The sequence below is a fragment of the Gracilinanus agilis genome, chromosome 3 (assembly GCF_016433145.1).
Source record: "Gracilinanus agilis isolate LMUSP501 chromosome 3, AgileGrace, whole genome shotgun sequence".
Lineage (NCBI taxonomy): Eukaryota > Metazoa > Chordata > Mammalia > Didelphimorphia > Didelphidae > Gracilinanus > Gracilinanus agilis.
In genome coordinates this window covers 130,686,652-130,706,608 of record NC_058132.1, presented here as the reverse complement: position 1 = coordinate 130,706,608, position 19,957 = coordinate 130,686,652, and the positions used below count along the sequence as shown (strand labels likewise).

At 33.1% G+C, this 19,957-nt stretch overlaps 1 protein-coding gene across 1 annotated transcript in view; it reads left to right on the top strand.

The window, feature by feature from the left end:
* The window catches only part of NBEA (neurobeachin), an 800,789-nt gene that overhangs the window by 453,661 nt on the left and 327,171 nt on the right, over positions 1-19,957 (top strand). Inside the window, exon 37 of the mRNA XM_044668958.1 lies at positions 16,422-16,530. Coding sequence (XP_044524893.1) covers positions 16,422-16,530 — 109 coding nt within the window. The remainder of the gene's footprint in view (positions 1-16,421; positions 16,531-19,957) is intronic.

Here is a 19,957-nt window from a genome sequence, read left to right as displayed (position 1 = left end):
CAGGAAGATTTGACTGCCTTTTAAGTAAAGTCCTTATCAAACCTAGGGATAACTTATTTGAGGATACTCCAATTATTTAAAAAAAAACTAAAACCCACAATGTTCAATCACCAAGCCCTCCCTTCCAACCAGAGCCCAAAGGAAAATCAGGGAAGGGGAGGGATGGAGATGGGAGATCAGGGAGAGGTCCAGAGAAATGAGAGAGGTCCAAATTTCCCCAAAACAAAATAAGCACAGGCCAAGGCCAAAGCAATTAGGCCAAAGCGGAAAGGCCAAAGTAAAAACCTCCAGCCACAGCAAAAGGCAAAAGCCTTGTCTGTTGGAACTTCACCTCTATTTATAGCTTTAAGTTCTAACTGACTTTCTGAACATTCTAAGATGTTTAACTGACTTTTTGTGACGGTTAGAAATTATAGAAGCAAAAAGTTTCTGTTAGCCACCTTGCATTACATGAGGCAATCCATTTGTTACTTCTAGTTAGTTTTTTTTCTCTCTCAGTGATCTTAGTTCTGGCCTTTGAAACAACATAAAAATCTACTCTCTTTTAATTAAGATCTCTTCAAGTATATGCAGGCAGTCATCATGTCTTCCCCTTAGTCCTTCCTTCAAGCTGAACTTTTTTCTGATTCTTGAACCAATAATATCTTTTCTAAAGTATAATTTCTATGCTATTAGATTAGCTTTCTTAGCAGTTTGTATCATTCTCTTATTTTAAACTGGCCTTGTGTTTGACTAAAATCCTCAGAATTTTGTAAGAACTTCTACAAAGCTTCCTTTCATGCTGTATGTGTACTCTTTTGTTAACCCTTAAACTGATGAGGCAGAATTCTTATTTAATATTGTAGTCTAAAGTGTCATCTGAGAAGTGCCAGGTAACCTTTTATTCTCAATCTATACAGGAGAGAATAAGCTCTGTTAGATATTCTTTTATTTCATCCTTGCAAGGAATTACCTATATACGCAGGTCTATCAAAATTGATGTAAATTAGCAATGTAAAGCCTTAAAGAATTGCCTAGGGAACTAAGATGTTAAGTGACTTGTTCATGGTCACATAACTGGTATGTGTCCAAGATAGGCTATTGGCCCAAGGTTATCCCCTCTGTCACATGCCAATACTGTTTCTCATCTGGGAGGTATTTGAAAAAATGAAAAGATTGAGTTTTAATGAAATGATTGTATGTTCCTCAACTGAGTTCCAGCCTAAAGAATTTCAGAGAACTACATCATTTGAATATTAAACTGTAGTTAATATATTTAAACATGGCAATATGTGAATTTAAACATGGCATTGAAATAAGTTTCTGTGGAGAAAGCATTTATACCATTTAAATGAGTCTTTTACACTTAAAAATTAGAAGCAATTTTATATAAATACACATAAATTATCAGAACATGAAGACCAACTCAGTTTCTATCCAGGAAGGGCTTTTTGTACTTTTTACAAATAGTTCCTGCTTCAAAAATGGACCATCAGAAGATAAAAATCTATTGTATTCATTCTCCTTCACAGACTAGCCCACATTAATTCATGTATCAGTAATGCTGGTGCCAGATTAGCTGTTTATAAAGTATAAATTTTATCTCCCATACTAGATTAGAATCTCCTTAAGGGAAAGAAACATGTCTTCTACTCCTTTCTATATCTTTATACTTTCTGATAGAGAATTGCTGTTTACTAAATGTTAACAGCTCCACTTTCATAGACTTGTAGAATTTAATAGTTAGAAAGGATCTCTAGAAATTTTCTCTTCTCATCTTATTTCACAAATAAAGTGATATGACCCAGAGGACATAAGTAATTTGATTGTAAAGGTCACAACCTTTGAGACAGTGTATCAGACATACAGCCTATCAGAACTGGTCTTATAACTCAGATTGGTTTGGTGTTCTTTCTTCTTTTAATCTCTTACTATCATAAATCTGGCTCATGGATTCTAGGCCAAAAATATATTTGACAATTTTCTGCATAAATAGCACAAAAGTCTCTCTAATGTACCAAAAAGTACATCTTCTTTCATCTGATGTTTTCAAAGATTTAAATGGTATATGAGCTAAAATACATTTTCTCTACTCTTCAGATTTCAGCCTTTAGTGCTTTAGTGGGAATGAAGATAACAATCTTTAAGTGGAAATTGTTATAAATATTTATCCTACTTAACATCTAAACTTAGAATATATTTCATCAATCATGGCTAGAGAGTATAATTGTGCAGTTGTCAACAATTAACAGGACAAAAACAGTTGATGAATGTGCAGTTGAATTGAAATATTCCCTAGGACAGCCTGAAAATATAAACTGGATCATTTAAAGGAATCTAACAAAGGATCTTTGTAATGAAAACAAAGCTAGGTTAATGAGATGTAAAATTGCCTATAATCTCTATGTAATAATGCCCCTACTTAAAATTATTAAAATATGAATTAAATAATTAGAAGAGTTTAAAAGACTTAAATTGTAACATTCAGGTAATCAGTTTAACAAATAAAAAATTAAATTAGATTAAATTATCTAAAAAAGGACCTTATGGTTCTTTTGGGGGGAGGAATAGAGGAAAAGATATTACAGTACATATATGTTTAATTTTATAAAATTTTTATCTTTAAAATCTTGTTCAATAATAACAAATAGAAACTTGGTCACTTTTGTGTTTTATTTAAGTATTTCTGGATTTAATTTGAAACTGAAAACTATTGTAAGCACATTAATAAGGACCTTACCACTTCTACTACCCAGCTTCTTTCTTCTTTTTGAGATAGCCTAGTCTCTGCCCCTAAAATTGTCTATTTCATGTCTTACATTTCATAATTCATTTCATGTTAGGGAATAATATGAGTTTAATATAGATATAAAATGTATAAAATCAATAAATATATGCTTTTAAAATCATTTAATTAAAATTTGGATTTTAGATCCATTTTATTTATGCCATTTAAAGATTTATGAGATATGGCACAAATATGTACATATATCTTTATTTTGCATAGATTTGACTGAAAATGTATTTATAGTTTCCTTAAGTGGCCTGTGTGTGAATCCCAAAAGCCTTAGAGAGGTTTTAAACTTTAATAACTTTCATAAATAAATACACATATTTAATATTTGCATATACATTTTAAATAAGACACATGACCAGAAAAGGTGAGTCATTTACATGGCAGAGATAACAAATATTAAGTGCCTAGAGCAAGATTTTCACAATATTGGGGAAATTTCTTGTGAATGATTTTGAGGAGGGCATGAACAAGAACAAGATTATGACCAGGAATCAAAATGCTTTTTAATTTGAATAAGTGGAAGGAGTAGTCATATCTATGATATCACAGAAGTATCAAAGTATCTAATTTTTAATATATTCATAGAGATTCAGATATATAAAGTTATGATTTGACAAATATAACCAATAAATGCATTGTATTTAATAACAAGAGCCTTAAAATCATGAGACACTTATAAATTATTCAGTATTAATAAATTTTATATTAATTTAGGACATATCTTAATCTAGCCCTTTAATGTGTCTAAATAATAATAGTGTATATTTATACATCATTTTAAGGTTCACAATTTCTTTTCTTTTCTTTTTTTTTATCCTTACCTTCCATCTTAGAATCAATACTGTATTGGTTCCAAGCCATAAGTGTGGTAAGGGCTAGGCAATGGGGGTTAAGTGACTTGCCCAAGGTCACACAGCTGGGAAGTGTCTGAGGCCATATTTGAAGCTACGACCTCTGGTCTCTAGGCCTGATTCTCATTCCACTGAGATACTCAGCTGCCCCCCACAATTTATTTTCTTCACAGTACTATGATCAAAATAGTATACATGTTCTCAGCTCAGAGTGGTGAAGTAATTTTCAGAAAGTCTCACAGCTCTTAAAATATCAGAACTGTGATTTGATTCTACATTTTCTAACTTCAAATTCATTATTTTTTCTGACGACCCATGCAGCCTTCTCTTAATTCAGTCAGTCAGCAAGAACAGCAAACATTAAATATTTATTATGTGGTGGCTACTGTGAATGTCCACCATGCTGCCTAGGGAGAGTCAAACCAGACCAAGTCAGTAAACAGAGCAGGTTAATGCTTCCGTGCCAGTTAGTATCAAAATTGAGCCTGTGAATATCTTCTTTACCTCTAACCTGAGTGAGATATGGAGTCCCTCTCTCCAGGAAAAAAAGGGGGGAAAGGACAATAAAGTAGCACAACATTCTAGGATTAATGGACAGACAGCTATTGAAATAACCTTCTACTTTGTTCCTGCCTCAAGTCTCTCCCAACATTAGCCCATCTGCTGCACAGCTATGAAAATGATCTTCCTAAAGTGCAGGTCTGTCCGTGTCACCCTTAAACACCATTCAATAAACTGTTGGCCTCCTGTAACCTCCAGATCAAGGATTTGTATTATCTTTGACTTTTAAATCCCTTTATAAAGTGACCCCTTCCAACTTTTCCAATCTTTTTATAATTTTCTCTCTTCCATATCCCCAATGATCCAGTGACACTGGCCTCCTTGCTTTTTCTCACATAAGACACACTCCGTCCTCTGATTCTGTATCTTTTCCCTTCCCCAGAATACTTTTTCTCCTTGTCTCCCCATGTTGGCTTCCCTGTCTTCTTTCAAGACAATACTACTTTCTACAAGAATTTTTTCCTTCTCCCCACTGTCCCCGCCATAACTAAAGTTTTTCCTCTATACATTATCGGAAATTTATCCTGTATGCAATGTAGGTACAATTATTTGCAAGTTGTCTACTACATTAGAGTCCAAACTCCTTGAAAACAAGCAATGTTTTCACTTTTCTTTGTATTTCCTTTTCTTTGCATAGTCCTTTAGAATTCTTAACTCCCTTAAGCTTAGCTTAACTGCCATCTCTGATAGGAAACCTTTTCATTATTCTGCCCATTTGTTAATAATTTCCTCCTTCCCCAAATTACTTCATAATTACTTTGCTTATCCTTTGCATTTATTTTCTTTGAACATTCATATGTCTTCATATCACTAGCATTTAATACCTGACGCACAATCAATGATTAATATATCCTTTTTGAATTGGACCAAAAGGTCCTTCTCTCCCTCTTCTCTCTTAATATAGAGGGAATGAATATTTATCCAACACATGTTTATATATCCAATAGAGCACTGTGGGGAAATTCAGGTAAACATACATTGCTCCTATCATTTAGGAAGTTGTAGTCTGTTGGATCAAATCTGATCTGTAGATACAAAAAAAGTTAAATAAAAATTCAAGATAATAATATAAACATATGTCCTAAGAAAATAGGTCATTTTAAATTTCCAATGAATTGTGCAGAAATTTCAGAGTATGATGAAGTCACCAAGGGCTGCAGTAGATAACAAGCTCCTCATAAAAGATATGGATGTCAAAGGATGCTAGATATGAAGTGCAAGGTATTTCAAAGACCAAATTCTGCCTATCTCTGTGTATGTGTGTGTGTGTGTGTGTAGATATAAACACCCACCATAAAAGATGCAAGAGAAAAACAGAAGTTTTCTGTTATTTAAGTAGAAAGAATGGTTATTGTTCTTTCAAAATTAGCTTGTCATAGAAGACCAATATAAACCACAAAGTAAATCAACTGCTACTTGCCAAAAACTTCCTAAAGCTTTATTTTTAAAATGACAATCATTTATACAATTCTACAAAACAATATTTTTTACAGTATTCAACTTTTTTATAACTGAATGACTATTCTGTATTTGCTGTCATTACCTAAGCTGCATTTTAAATAGATATGAACATTTCAAACCTACCCATTAAATAAAAGAAGAAAAACAACTGCTTGAACACATGGGCTGATGGGGATGTTATTGGGGATGTAGACACTAAATGATAACTCTAGTCCAACTATCAATAATATGCAATTAGGTCTTGATCAATGATACATGTAAAACCCAATGGAATTGTGCGTTGGTTAAGGCGGTTAGGGAGGTTTGGGGGAGAGGGAAAGAACATAAAATATTTAACTATGGGAAAATATTCAAAATAAAAATTAAAAAATTAAAAGCAAAAAAATTTAAAAAGGCTGCATGTTCTCCTCTTGAAAAATATTTCTACCGACTGAAATTTCAGAAGAGTAGTTTTAAAATATTTTCAGATTTTATGAGTCTAGGGAATATAGTCATGCCACACACCCATAGATTTTGAGATGTGCCCCTGCCCTTTTCTCTACTTGAACTGTTTCTCCTACTGACACCCACAGAATTAAGCCACATTTGAAATCTAGACGAGTCAGAGCTTGGAAACTATTTATTGGGAAGAAGAATTGAACGTCATGTTCCTTATTTATTATTTTTCCTCCATGGTCACATGCTTCTAATCTCTCTCCCCTTTTCATTCCCCACTTTTGGAGTTGACAAGCAATTCTACTGGGTTTTACACATGTGTTATCACTCAAAATCTATTTTCATTTTATTCATTTTTGTAATAGAATAGTCTTTTAAAATCAAAACTCCAAATCATACCTATATAAACAAGAGATAAATCATATGTTTTCTTCTGCATTTCTACTCCAAATGTTCTTTCTCTAGGTGTAGATTGCATTCTTCCTCGTAAATCCTTCAAAATTTTCCTAGATCATTGCATTGCTGTGCGTAGCAAAGTCAATCACATTTGATCATCCCACAGTGTTTCAATTACTGTGTATAATGTTATCTTGGTTCTGCTTATTTCACTCCACATCAGTTCATGTAGGTGTGAACAGTTCTTTAAAAAATCATCCGGTTCATTATTCCTTATAGCACAATAGTATTCCATTACCATTATACTAAAATCAGTAGTCCCTGTAAAGATTACAACTGGAGGTGGTCCAGCTCCATCAGTACAGCAATATCTACTGTGTAAAGAGACTATAGAAGGAATTACCCCAGTGATAGAGTCCTTGCTAAAGCATAACACACCAATACTGCCAATCAAGAAGCCAAAACTAGATGAAATGGAAAGCCAGTGTACAGATTTGTCCAGAATTTAAAAGCAATTAATAACCATGTAATCAAGAGACATCCTGTAGTGTCTAGCCCATCTACTATAATTTCATTTCCTGAGCAATGTGAAATATTTTATGGTGGTGGACCTATTCTCTGCATTCTTTTCTATCCCTATACATAAAGACTCCCAGAAAATCTTTGTGTTTATATGGAAAGGATTATGATATACATGTTGCCGCCTGCCACAAGGTTTCATAGAAAGCCCGACTTTGTTCTCCCAGATTTTCACAGAAGACCTAGCAAATATTGAATTTAGGGAGAGCAGGGTGATCCATTTTTTGGATGACTTGCTGTTAGCATCCCCCACAGCTGAAGCATGTCAAAGAGATAGCAAGCACTTGCTAATGGAGTTATTTAAGAAAGGACACAAAATCTCCAAATCAAAAATACATTGGTGTCTTCATAAAGTAAAATATCTAGGATTCGTACTAGCAGAAGGGTCATGTTATATCTCCCAGAAAAGAACTGCAGACATCCAAAAAATTAAGTGCACTGAAAACAAAGAAGCAACTCAGTGCAATCTTGGGAACAACTGGGTTCTGCAGGCAGTAGATTCCCTCTTATGGGGAAATCACCAAACCCCTGACAGAGTTAACTAAAGATATAGTGAAGGAACCATCGCAACTCAGTGCAGAACATCTAGCAGCCATTGCAAAATTGAAACAAGCCATCTTGTCAGCCCCTGCATTAGGAATCCCTGATTATGACAAGCCTTTCACATTGCATATCCATGAGAGGAAAGGTATAGCTTCTGGAGTGCTTACATAGTCATTAAGTTCATTGCAAAGACCCAATTGCTTACTACTCTGCACAGCTAGATCTGATTGCCACAGGAGTTCAGGAGTAGCTGTCATAGCACTGCTAGTTACAAAGGATACAGACCTGGTGTTGGGATGTCCACTAACTATAATGTGCCCACATGAAGTAGTGACTTGGCTTTTGAGACACAGAATACAAGCATTCTTGGATCAGTGACTGATCAGATATGAAATCACTTTGGTAGGCAATGAGATTATCACATTGAAGATATGCAATACACTGAATCCTGCCACATTGCTTCCTGATCTATTAGCAAATGGACAACTTCTACATGATTGTGAAAAAGTAGTGAACGTTGCAGAAAAGCCCTGTAACAATTTAATACTACATTGCAGAATGCTGATACGGTATTATTTATGGATGAATCATTTTATATGAGGGATAGAATAAGATACACAGGTGCTGCTGTGGTAAGAGAATATGAAACTCTTTGGTCTGCCTCACTTCAATCAAATCTGAGTGCTAGTTACAGTGCTCAAGCTGCTGAATTAATGGCATTGAAGCAAGCCTGTCTAATAGTGAAGGATAGAAGAGCTACCATCTATACAGACTCAAAATATGCTTTTGGTATTTGCCATGCTATAGGATCTCTCTGATTACCACATGGATTCTTAACATCATCAGGAAAAACATAGTTAATGCTAAAATAATTAATGAACTTTTAGTTGCTCTACAGTTGCCAAAAATGTTAGCAGTAGTTCATTGCAATGCACACACCGGTGGCAATGACTTTGTATCAAGAGGAAATCACAGAGTAGATGTAGCTGCAAAAATAGCAGCTATGGAAGGTTCTGAGTTAATTTTACATCTATCAATCATAAATGAAACTGATTTGACAAAGACATATGATGCTTTCTAGTGTTTCCAATAGAAATGGGTTTTGTATTTTGTACAAAGATTTTTCTGCATCTTTTGAGATAATCTTGTGATTTCTGTTAGTTTGATTATTGACAGAGCCAATTATGTGATAGTTTTCCTAATATTAAACCAGCCTCATATTCCTTATGATATAAAATAAAAACTAGAACCACAACACAAAAAATTTTGCCAGTAACAAGCAATAGAAGGGACATTTCCTTTCTCAAATCATTATTGTAGCAATAAATGTATTTATTATAATCATTAAAAGGACTATACTAATGACAATTATAATAATTATAAATATAATACATGAATTGAGAAAGCAAATACCATGCCATTGGTTTTTTTAACTGTATAATCCTCTTAGCAGTAATCATGATCAACAGTAATAATAATAAGCTAACCTACAGAAAGTTTACACTACACTAAGTTCTTTGTTCATTTTTAAATCTTCATTTTACTCTCCCTGAATTTACTCTCTCTTTCACAGGTATACCTTCATCAAAATATAGACAATGAGCTCAACACTAGGTTTCCCAGACACTTTCATGGGAAGCCCAACATTTGAATTTGACAGTGTCCCCAGAGGTTTTATGGAGTCAGAATCTCCTTTATATTCCAATCTAGTATAGATTTTTCACAAATTCAGATTCATTAATTAATAGAATAATGCAAATGAGAGAAACCATAGAGGTGCTACCAAATATTAAATGATTTGCCTAATGTAACATAGCTAGTAAGTGATAGAACAAGGATTTTAATTCATATATTATTACTGTATTTTAGATATTAATCCAATCCAGACACTATTAATCCACTTCTACTTTCTGTATAATATCTCAGTATTTGAATCCTTCATAATACTTAGGAACAATTAAGTGGCACAGTGGATTGAGCACTGGGCTTGGAATCAGGAAGACTTATCTTCCTGAGTTCAAATCCAGCTTCAGACACTTACTAGCTGGGTGACCCTGGGAAAGTCACTTAACTAGGCTTGCCTTAGTTTCCTCATCTATCTAATGAACTGGAAAAGGAAATGGCAAACCACTCCATTATCTTTGCCAAGACAACCCCCAAACCCACAAACAGTCTGACACAGTCAACAAGTAGTACTTAACAGTCAGAATACTTCATAGTAAAGAGATTTTGTTATCAAAGTAAAAGTGTTTCCTTTTATATTGATAGACTTAAACTCTGAAATTCTTTGAATTGGGGAGGAATCCAAACTACCAAAAGGCACAAGAACTTGAGAAAAATAAAAGTTCTTCAGCAGTAGCAACCATTCTGAAGCTAGAATACATTTGTGTCAAGACAAAATTTAAACAATCAAGTATTATGCTATAACTGTATATTTAAATTTTTATACTCATCACTAATTGCTCTCAACCTCCTGGATGCCACATCGATATCTCAAATTCAGCATATTTAAAGCAGAATTCACAGTTTTTCCTTAAAACTCTGCCCCTTCTTCAAACTTTGTTATTTCTGAAAAGTACACTACTGTCATTCCAGGCACACCTAGATCAGTAACTTCAGCTTCATCCTTAATGCTTCTCTCTCCCTCACTCCATATATCCAATTAATTGCTTTGTCTTGTCCATTCTGCCTGCACAGCATATCTTGCATCCTTCCCTTCTAACTACTCACAGGACTGTCACCCTCATTACTTCATTTCTGGCTGTATTAACCCCTAGATGGGGCAAACTGCTTCCAGTCTCTCTTCTTCTCCAACAAATAATCCAAAAATCAGCCAAAAGGCACAGAACTGATCTTTTCACCATCTTGCTCAAAAACCATTAGTGGTTCCCTGTATCATCTTGGATAAGATATCTGTTTCTCAAGCCAAGTATCTCAGGCATTTCACATGATTACTGCAAAAAAAAATCCATATTTTTCAGTTTTTCCCTTCCTAAATTCTGTATTCCAGGTTAACTTTACTAGAAACTCAAAACCAGTGTTCTACTTCATGTTTCCTCCAACTTTCAGAATCCATTCCACCCATCTAGAATATATACTTCCTCTTCTTTAGGCCTCAGAATCATCGTCTTCAAGAATTTGTTAGATGTCACTCCTTCCCTACACCTTGCACAAAGTAGGCAGTGAATACATACTTGTTCAATTGAACTAAATTATTCTGTTTTCATTTTTTGTCCTATTGCTATAATCCACCATTCTTTTATCTGCACTGTCAGTGTGCCTGTGACATCATTAGTATGGGTTCTTCCTCTGCTAGTATACATCAAAACCCCACTATATCTTCTCATCCTCTGTAGTCTTTTTTGATTGATTTACATAAACCTCTGTAAAAGAGCTACTCAATATATTTGATGCTTCTTTATAATTCTAGTAATATCTTTTAGAAATCAGGTTAGTAATCTTAAGTCGACTCCATGAACTTTCCGTGTCATATTCCAATTGTCTATATCCTAAATAATGTCTTGTATACAAATCATGGTTGGTAATAAATTGTAGCCTCTCTGCCCCATGCCTTCATTACCTTTTAGGTAACCAATGTTATTTTATTTTATTAATCATAGCAATATTGTACCACCAAAAGAAAATGGAATGTTGAAAAATTGAGTTGTGGCAGTAAAACTTTAGGAATATTGAAAGTGCCAAATTACTTCCTAAATGCAAATGAACAAGATTGCTGATCATTTTTATATTATTGGGGGTTTAAAATAACCCTTTATTGATACTTTTTGTCTCTGTCTGTTAGTGATGAATGCCTTATTTATTTTTCTTGCATAATTCCAAGTTGGAATATAAAATAGACTACTTCCCAGCTTTTGCATTTTTCTTCCCCAACATTGATGGTTTATATCATTTTTCACTGTTAACAATTATCAGAGTGCAAGGTAAGTCATCAGTTGTTTCAACTGCATTCCATTTCCTATTTATCATTTATATTTGAGTTTACATGGGCAATTATATGTTGTTATTTGGAATATGAAGATATGATCACTTACCTTTTGGGAAACGATGCTTTATGTAATTGATATTTGTGACTTTTGTCATTGATTTTTTCTCACTCAACCATTTTTCTTCTAATAATGTTTTCATGAAATGTTGGGTAGAAATTGGGATACAGTATCTTTTCGTAACTTTAGTTGTTGTTGTTGTTTGAAAGCCAGCTGCCTACCAATTAGTTTGAGCTGAGGCTTTTGGTAACAGTTTGGATTTACTCAGAGATGGCTGGGTGAAAACTATGATGGAGATAGCTTATACAAACTCATTTAATATTTCTTGAAAGGGTTTAAGGAAGGGAAGGAGAGATAAACGAAGGATTGAGGAAATACTCCCTAATTCTTTTTTTTTAATTCTTTTAAACCCTTAACTTCTGTGTATTGGCTCATAGGTGGAAGAGTGGTAAGGGTGGGCAATGGGAGTCAAGTGACTTGCCCAGGGTCACACAGCTGGGAAGTGTCTGAGGCCGGATTTGAACCTAGGACCTCCTGTCTCTAGGCCTGACTCTCAATACTCCCTAATTCTAAAAGAAAACTAAGCTTTTCCCCCATACCACTGGCTTGCAAGAACCTTCTTCCTGCTCGAGAAACTTGAGCCTCCTTAAAACTCCTTAAAACTATCACTAATCCCCAGTATCTATTCTAAATAACCTATACTAATTAATAATCTCCTTATATGTAGTTTACAGTTATTTTCTCCTTGTATTCTTTCCAGCTCACTCTTCCAACTGTTAGCTCTTTGGGCCTAGTTAGGCTTCAATTGGCCTGCTCCCTCCTACAGCCAAGTAGAGGAAAACAGTCTTTCTTTTCTCTTTTCAGTTGGTCTTCTTTCACAAACTTATTCCCAAAACAACCTGTTCTCCTCTTTCAACTGCCACTCGGTTTTCCACAGTTTTCCAGAGAGCAAGATCCAACCAGCCTCTCAGAGTAAACCCTCACTCCAAGAGAAAGTCAGTTAAGATCCTAACAGATCTTTAGGCCCTGACCATTCTCTTCAGGAATTCTCCCCAAGATTCCAACTGGGGTTTAAGGTAAAACCTCCCTGTTATTTCCCATTCCTAGTTAACAAGGTCCTAACCAGTCCAAACATTTAATTAATCCCAATACAACTTTATTTGTGCAGAAACTTTTTTTGAAATTTATGTAGTCAAAATTATGTAACTCATCTATTTTGATTTGCATTTTTTCAAAGACTTTTCTAGGAGTTTGTTGAAATAATTATGTAATTTTTTTGTTATTTACATGATTAATTGCATTCATTTTCTATCCTTTTTTTAACTTTCCAATTTGCTGTGTTTTTGGTTTTTTTGGTTTTTTTTTATGAAAATCTACTTGTGTTTAGCAAATCTATGGAGGGTTGCTTTCTTTTGTCCTAGGTTTTAGTTAGATTTATTAATTGCTTCCTCAAAAAAACTAATCTCTAATCCTCATTGCTTTGCTGTTCTAACATACTTTGACTCCTCCAAAGTATTCTTGAGGTTGATAGAGATGCTCTGTTATTTCAGATAACCTTTTGCACTTTCTTTACCTTCCTCAAGAGATTTTTGGCTCAGTTTCCTTTGTTTCAGAGTACTTTTGTCCACTGAGCTATATCTTTTTCTTAAGATACTTGCTAATTGCTTTCCTAGGTCAAATTTAATAGGTCTGAAAAATTCCCCTGATCTTTCTAGATATTCTTTCTGGAAATTTGACACAGTGACCACTAATTCTTTCTCTTTGGAAAGTCCAGACTTGTTGTGCTCTGCCTCCAGTTCTTACTGCTTTTTTTTTTAAACCCTGGGGTTGAATGAAGTTTGTTTCTATTAAAGAGTTATATTACCAATTGGGACACTGCTTTAGGGGAGACTCCAAGTAACATTGCATTATGAATTGTTCTACACCCTTGCCTGTCTCACTTTTCTGGTTTCAACAGTCATTTCAGCAATTGGTTTTCTTCATTCCCTAGCCTGGTCCCTAGTAGATTCTTGCAAAATATAATCAATAAATATTTATTAAGCAACTACTATATGTCAGGGATTGTGCTAAGTCCTGGAGAAGTTTTTGTTATTGAGTCTTTTTACTACCCTTATTTTATTCTCTTCTGGCTAATGTTGAAAATCTCTGTATTCTGTGTTTTTAGGTAATGTCTGTCATAACTAATATACAAGCATTCATGCTTAGAGTAAGATTCTAATTGGTAGTTTCCCCTACTAATGAAAATTCTCCTTGACCAGAGTGATGTATTTTAATCAAGGAAAGAAGACAAATTTTAACAAGATTCAAAGAGAGCACAAAGTTTAGGTTTAGGGTTTCTGATTTGCTTAAACTAAAAATGGTAATGTCAGTATTAACCTACTATAGATGAAATACCTTCCTGAAACCACTTATTCCTTTTTTAACCACTCCTTGTAAAAATTCCCCTTTCAGTCCTTTCAAAGGTACATAAAAAGGTAGATCTCTTGAATGAATTAAACAAAGACATTTCCAGGTCTGATCCAGGGTTATCTCTCCATTCAGGTTCAGATAAACTAAGACAAACCTCCTTAAAAAGAGTTTTGTTGTTGTCTACTCTCTATTAACCCATTTGAGATTTTCTTGACCAAGATACTAGAGTGGTCTGCCATTTTTTTTCTCCAGCTAATTTTACAGATGAGGAAACTAAGGCAAACAGGGTTTATTGGCTTGCCCAGAGTCACACAGCTAGTAAGTGTTAGAGGCCAGTTTTGAACTCAGGAGAATGAGTCTTCCTGACTCTGGGTCCAGCACTTATTCACTGTGCCAGTCAAAATGTTATTTCTTAATATTTCCTAAAATAAAAAGAAATTTTTGTGGATCTGCCTCTACATTAAAGGGTTTCTATATATGCTATATAGATATTTTTATATGTGCATATATATGCTATGTATATATTTTATATGTAATTTTGATCAGCATTATTTTTGTTCTCTCTTCCCTTCATTTTCTTATCCCCCTAGACTCCACACTCCACAAATTCTTTTCTTCTAAACATCCAGGGTTAACTAGGAAAATTCAATGTTGTGAAAACAGAAAAATGTTAAAGAAAAGAGGGCAATCAATAGAGTCAAAATCTATAAAGAGGTCTAGAAGAATGAAGATTGAAAAAAATGTTATTATATTTGCCAGTTTAAAAATTATTGATAAGGGGAGAGCACTTTCAATTAATTGATGAGGTTGATAGCCAGATTTCTGAGTCTCTTGTTTCAAAGTTTAACATTCTCTTACTGCTAACCTCTGCTAATTGGCCAAATTGTTAATTGTTTTAATTAATTGTCCTACTAAGTTCTCCTACTCCTTCTACTTAACTGAATAAAAATTTGTTAACTATCTATTATTTGTATAGCACTAGAACAACAAAAAAAGCTCCTAAGTCCCAAAGACAAATATAAATATATTTTTTTAAATCTCTCTGTGCCTCTTTTGTTGAGCTTCTTTACAAACTGTGGGAAAATATTTTTCAGTGAAAGAGTATCCTCTGAAATTCAAATGTATTTTATTATCATTTCTTTTTTTTTAATTTCAGATGACTAAGATTATAGTTCTCTCTGTCTAATAATGTATTTTAAATTATTTTCTGAGATATGGGGAGGATTCTTCTACAAATTGTAGTTGTAATAGACGTTTTCAATTCTTATAATAGTTTAATATCTTGCTGCCTTTATCTTTATTTTTCCTGAAATCTAGAGAGAATTCCCACTGGAATATGCCTATGTCATTCTCAGTTGGTTTAGGGGGATTATTGTTGACTATTGCTATGTAAGAGCTTTACCTCTCCTACTGTTGTCAAAGATTGTCACTACTGTCTCTGTCATACTTGCCAGTACCATTCCCACTAGCCCAAGATTGACAGGGTAGTTATTTAACCCAAATCTGATCATAGAGTAATTAATTCTATGTCAGACAAGACATAGATTTTGGAAATACTTTTACTAGAACTATCCTGGATTTAATTGTTCTTAGTGCCTATGTAATTATCTCAGAACAGACAAATTATGCACCTACCAGATTTGTAGATGATACAAACCAGATACTGCAAGTTATTTTCAAAATATCAAAATATAGACAGTGAGAGTAAAATATTGATAAATGATAAAATGCAAATGAAATCAAATTAGCCTAAAAGAGTAAGTTTAATTTTCTAAGAAAAATTATTTACATGATGAACTACAGAAAGTACAAAATTAGATTGTATAATTATAAAACTGTTACTGTTCTCAGAAATCCTGCTGGCTGCCAGCAGTCACCAATGGAAGTCATTTGCTCACTCATTATTAAAGTTATCCTGGTAAAAGTTTATGTGATTTGTTCTTTTCCCAGGAATTAAAGAATTGTATAATTTTTGGAAGTGGAAACCTTCTTAGATATATCATCTAGTTCACTCTCTCCTTCAGTGTAGGAATAATTTCTATAGCATTTCTATAGCCTAAAAATAATCATTAAGTCTTTGTTTTAATATAGGTAGTAAGAGAGAGATTCCCAAATTACAAGGCTACTTCTTGCCATGTTGGAGAACTGAAAGCTTCATTCTCTTCAATTTAAAATTTTTCTAAAACCAACTTTCATTGTGTTTTACAAGACCTATCATGTTTTTCACATTTCTATGAGTTTAATGGCATATTTTCTGAAAGAGACAAAAAATATAATGTGCTTAATAGTTTAATCAAATAGTAGTTATTATAGTTTGATATTTACAGTATTATAAATTAATTCTTGAAGTAATTTAGCTGCCAAAACTATACTGAGGGCTGAATCAAAGACTATTTTTCTTTTCAGATTATTGTGCCATGCTATGAAAGACCATATAGTGCGTGTTGCCAATGAAGCAGAGTTTATTTTGAATCGACAGAGAGCTGAGGATGTGCACAAACATGCAGAATTTGAGGTAATTTATTTGTAGAAGTACTGTGCTCTAACTGATTGTGTCACTGGAGCTCCTGAGGTAATATTTTTGAAAAGAGATGAGAGTTCAACATTTCTGTTTTCAGTTATCTGTCACCTATGTGTAAGCCTGAACCAAAAAAGGTAGTTTTTCTTTTTTTCTTTTTGAAAAAAGAAAAATAACATTAAAAGTATTTCAGACTATTTTTTAAAAGTATATAAATGGCAAACACAAGGTATCAGTTCATCTTTTCATCTGACTCACTGAAATCCCAAAGAATATCTTCACTTGAAGAAATCTCTTAATCAGATCAATTTGCCCAATAATTAGATATAGCAGAGTGACATTCAAATAAAGTTTTACTAACTTTCATATGGAAAATGCAAATAAATGTTTAAATGTAATTACTTTTTTTTCACCTAGCCAAATTTTCTAATCAACTAGAAAGATGCTAAAGATAATGGGTTGGTTATGCAAATGAACTAAAATAGTTTTATCAACCATCCTGCAAATTTCATTTAGCATAGAAATTAATTTTCATTTCCTTTACTCATATATCATCTAAATAAATTACTTCTAAAGCATTTTTGTTTTGTCAAATAGCCTTCAAAGCCATTAAATACTAAAAGAATAGTTTGAAAGATCCTTCATCTCATTTAAAAAATTTAAGTGTAGCAAAAATGTATTTAGTTTTTTACAGGAATACCCAAAAATATTTTTATGTGTTATTTTGAGGTTTAAAGTTCTCAATAATTATTTGCCCCATTATGTATTACTAATCTAGTAGGAATTCTGTTCAAAATCTTCTGCACTCGCTATTTTAAGTATTTTAATTAGACAACTTTGTGCTACATTCCCTTTCTAAAACTAAATTTACTATTTCATCATACTAATATCTAAAATATTTGGGTGGCCTTGTGTTGCAATTGGTTTGAAATATCACACTGAATAAAAAAAATAGTTGTGTTATTTCACTAGCATGTTGAGGTATACCAACAAGTATGGTTTGGTTGGAAATTAGAGCTCATGTTCCCAGTTTTGATGAGGTTCTTATCTAAGCGAAGCAGCTCTCTCAAACCTACAGTTTGATATACTAGTTCTTTTGCTCTTTGACCTAGCTGTAAAGTATGAAACGCAGAGATATCTGTTGTCGTTTTCAGTAGACCTAACCTTTACTTCATTTTGTCAGTTCAGGCATCAGACACTTGTCATAAGGGACTGCAACAACTTTATTACCATCCATATACTAGATATTTTCAACTTTGATAAAAAGCAAATTTATAATAAACCATATCTCAGAATGAAGTTTCATATTGCTTCAACAATATATAACATTGGATCTTTACCAAGATATGAAGCAGTAACCTAAGATGACAAGAAAAGATTGAGTTATCTCTTCTTTGAAGAATATGTTTAAGTATAAGAGCTGTCAGAACTCTAAGCAAAATGAAAATATTCAATTAACTTTCAGCTTCTGTTAGCAAATAAGATTTAGAATATTAACTAAATTCCCTAAAGGAACAGCTTTAAGTCAATCTTGTTTTCCAGTAAGAAAAACATGTTTTATGGGATATAAACATTCTAATTGTATTTGTCATATGAAAACCTCTAAAATAGAATTTAAAGCAAAAAGATAATATTTATAAGGTTTAATACTTAGTTAACCAGTATGGTGCCTCAAAGTAGGCTCATGATAATTCCACTGTCACTGAAATTATATGATGGTTGGGACTTTTAAAAAAAACTTATTACAATTTATAGACTAATAACTAAGCTATTCTGTCACTTAAGAAAAATTAATATAGTTTATTGTTACCAGGTTTTGCTCAATAAATGAAAAACTGAAGTTTTTTAAAGCTGGAGCTAACTTAATAAATGAATAAATGTATTAATAATGTAAAAAAAACCTTTCTGTTGGATTTTATAATTGTATAAATCAAGGAATTTTTAAGATATTGATAAAATATTTCTAGGAATTTGGTAGAAGTTGTTTTATATATAAGCATCAAATGAAAAGGAAAAGCCAGATTTATTTTGTGATGGTAACTTCACAGTTAACATTCATTTGGTTAGCCTTTGTAATTGTTAAGGAAGAAAAATGAAAATTTAATTTTACTGTCCAATGAGCTGATGAAATATTAACCTCATTACTGAGGCAGATCATTGTACTAATTGGTGCTTCCCTGTACAAGAAGATAAATTGAAAAATGAATTAACTCTTTTATAGACTGCTATAGTGGTTACTTTTCAAAAGAAATATACTAAAATAGTGATTTGTAATAGTAGATGGTCTATATACAGGAAAATATTTCAAATACTCAAATATCTACAACACAAGGCTCTTCCTCCACCTCATTGCTTAGACTTAAGAAATGCTAGTGTGCAGCAAGTTGGCTCTTTTTTTCTCATTTATCATTAATCACTGAGAAAATATTTGGAAATATTAAAACTTACAAGTGAGCTTCTCAATACTATAATCTTTTTTTTTTTAATCTGTACCTGTGATTTGCTCCAAGCAGGCAGCTCCTTATTAAGAAACACTTTCAACTAATGGAGATAAGAAACCCTTCTTCAATGTATAGGATTTAAGTAGTTTCTGAGGAAGTGAGTATTTTAGTGATTTGCCACATCATACAGACCCTGTATCAGAGATGAACAAAGACTGTCCTCACATAGTTATTTATCTCTTCTGCCACACTTCCTAACACTATTCTATTATCTCATTATATTGCTTCTCAATAGTCTATTATTTTGTTATGCAGAAATCCAAACTTGGAAAAAAAAGACACTAGCTGTTTATTTATTCTTAGAAAATTCTTCATTATCCCACAGGATTCACTATTTAACTGTCTGTGTGTGTAGCTAAGATTTGTCAGAGAAACTAATAGATATAGCTGACAAGACAACTAAAATGATTGGAGGAAATGAGGAATCAAAAAGAGATTTCAGTAGTAATATTAAAAACATCTCAAGTTTGGATATAATTTTTAACATTTACAGAGTACTTACATCACAACAACCCTGTGAGGGTTGTACAAGTATTTTTATTTTTTGTATGGCTCTGTGATTTCATTGATATGGGGAAATTCCATACTCTGATAAAAGTCACCAGCTTTTCTATAATTTATTTCTTTTAGGGTATGGAAGGTTTAATGACTTGCCATCTCTGTTAGGACTTGAATTCAAGTCTTCTTTACTCTAAGACCAGTCCTCTAAACATGAATTCTCTTAAATGCAAATATCATAATTCCCATTTTAAATAGAAACATTGAGATTCTAGGAGGAGAATGTAATCAACAGTTACAAATGCTGCAAAGAGGTCAAGAAGAAAGAAACTTGAAAAAATGTTTAAATTTGATGATGACAAAAGCATTGATAACTTTGGAGAGAGAATCTTTATTTCTTTGATGAGATTAGAAACCATACAGAA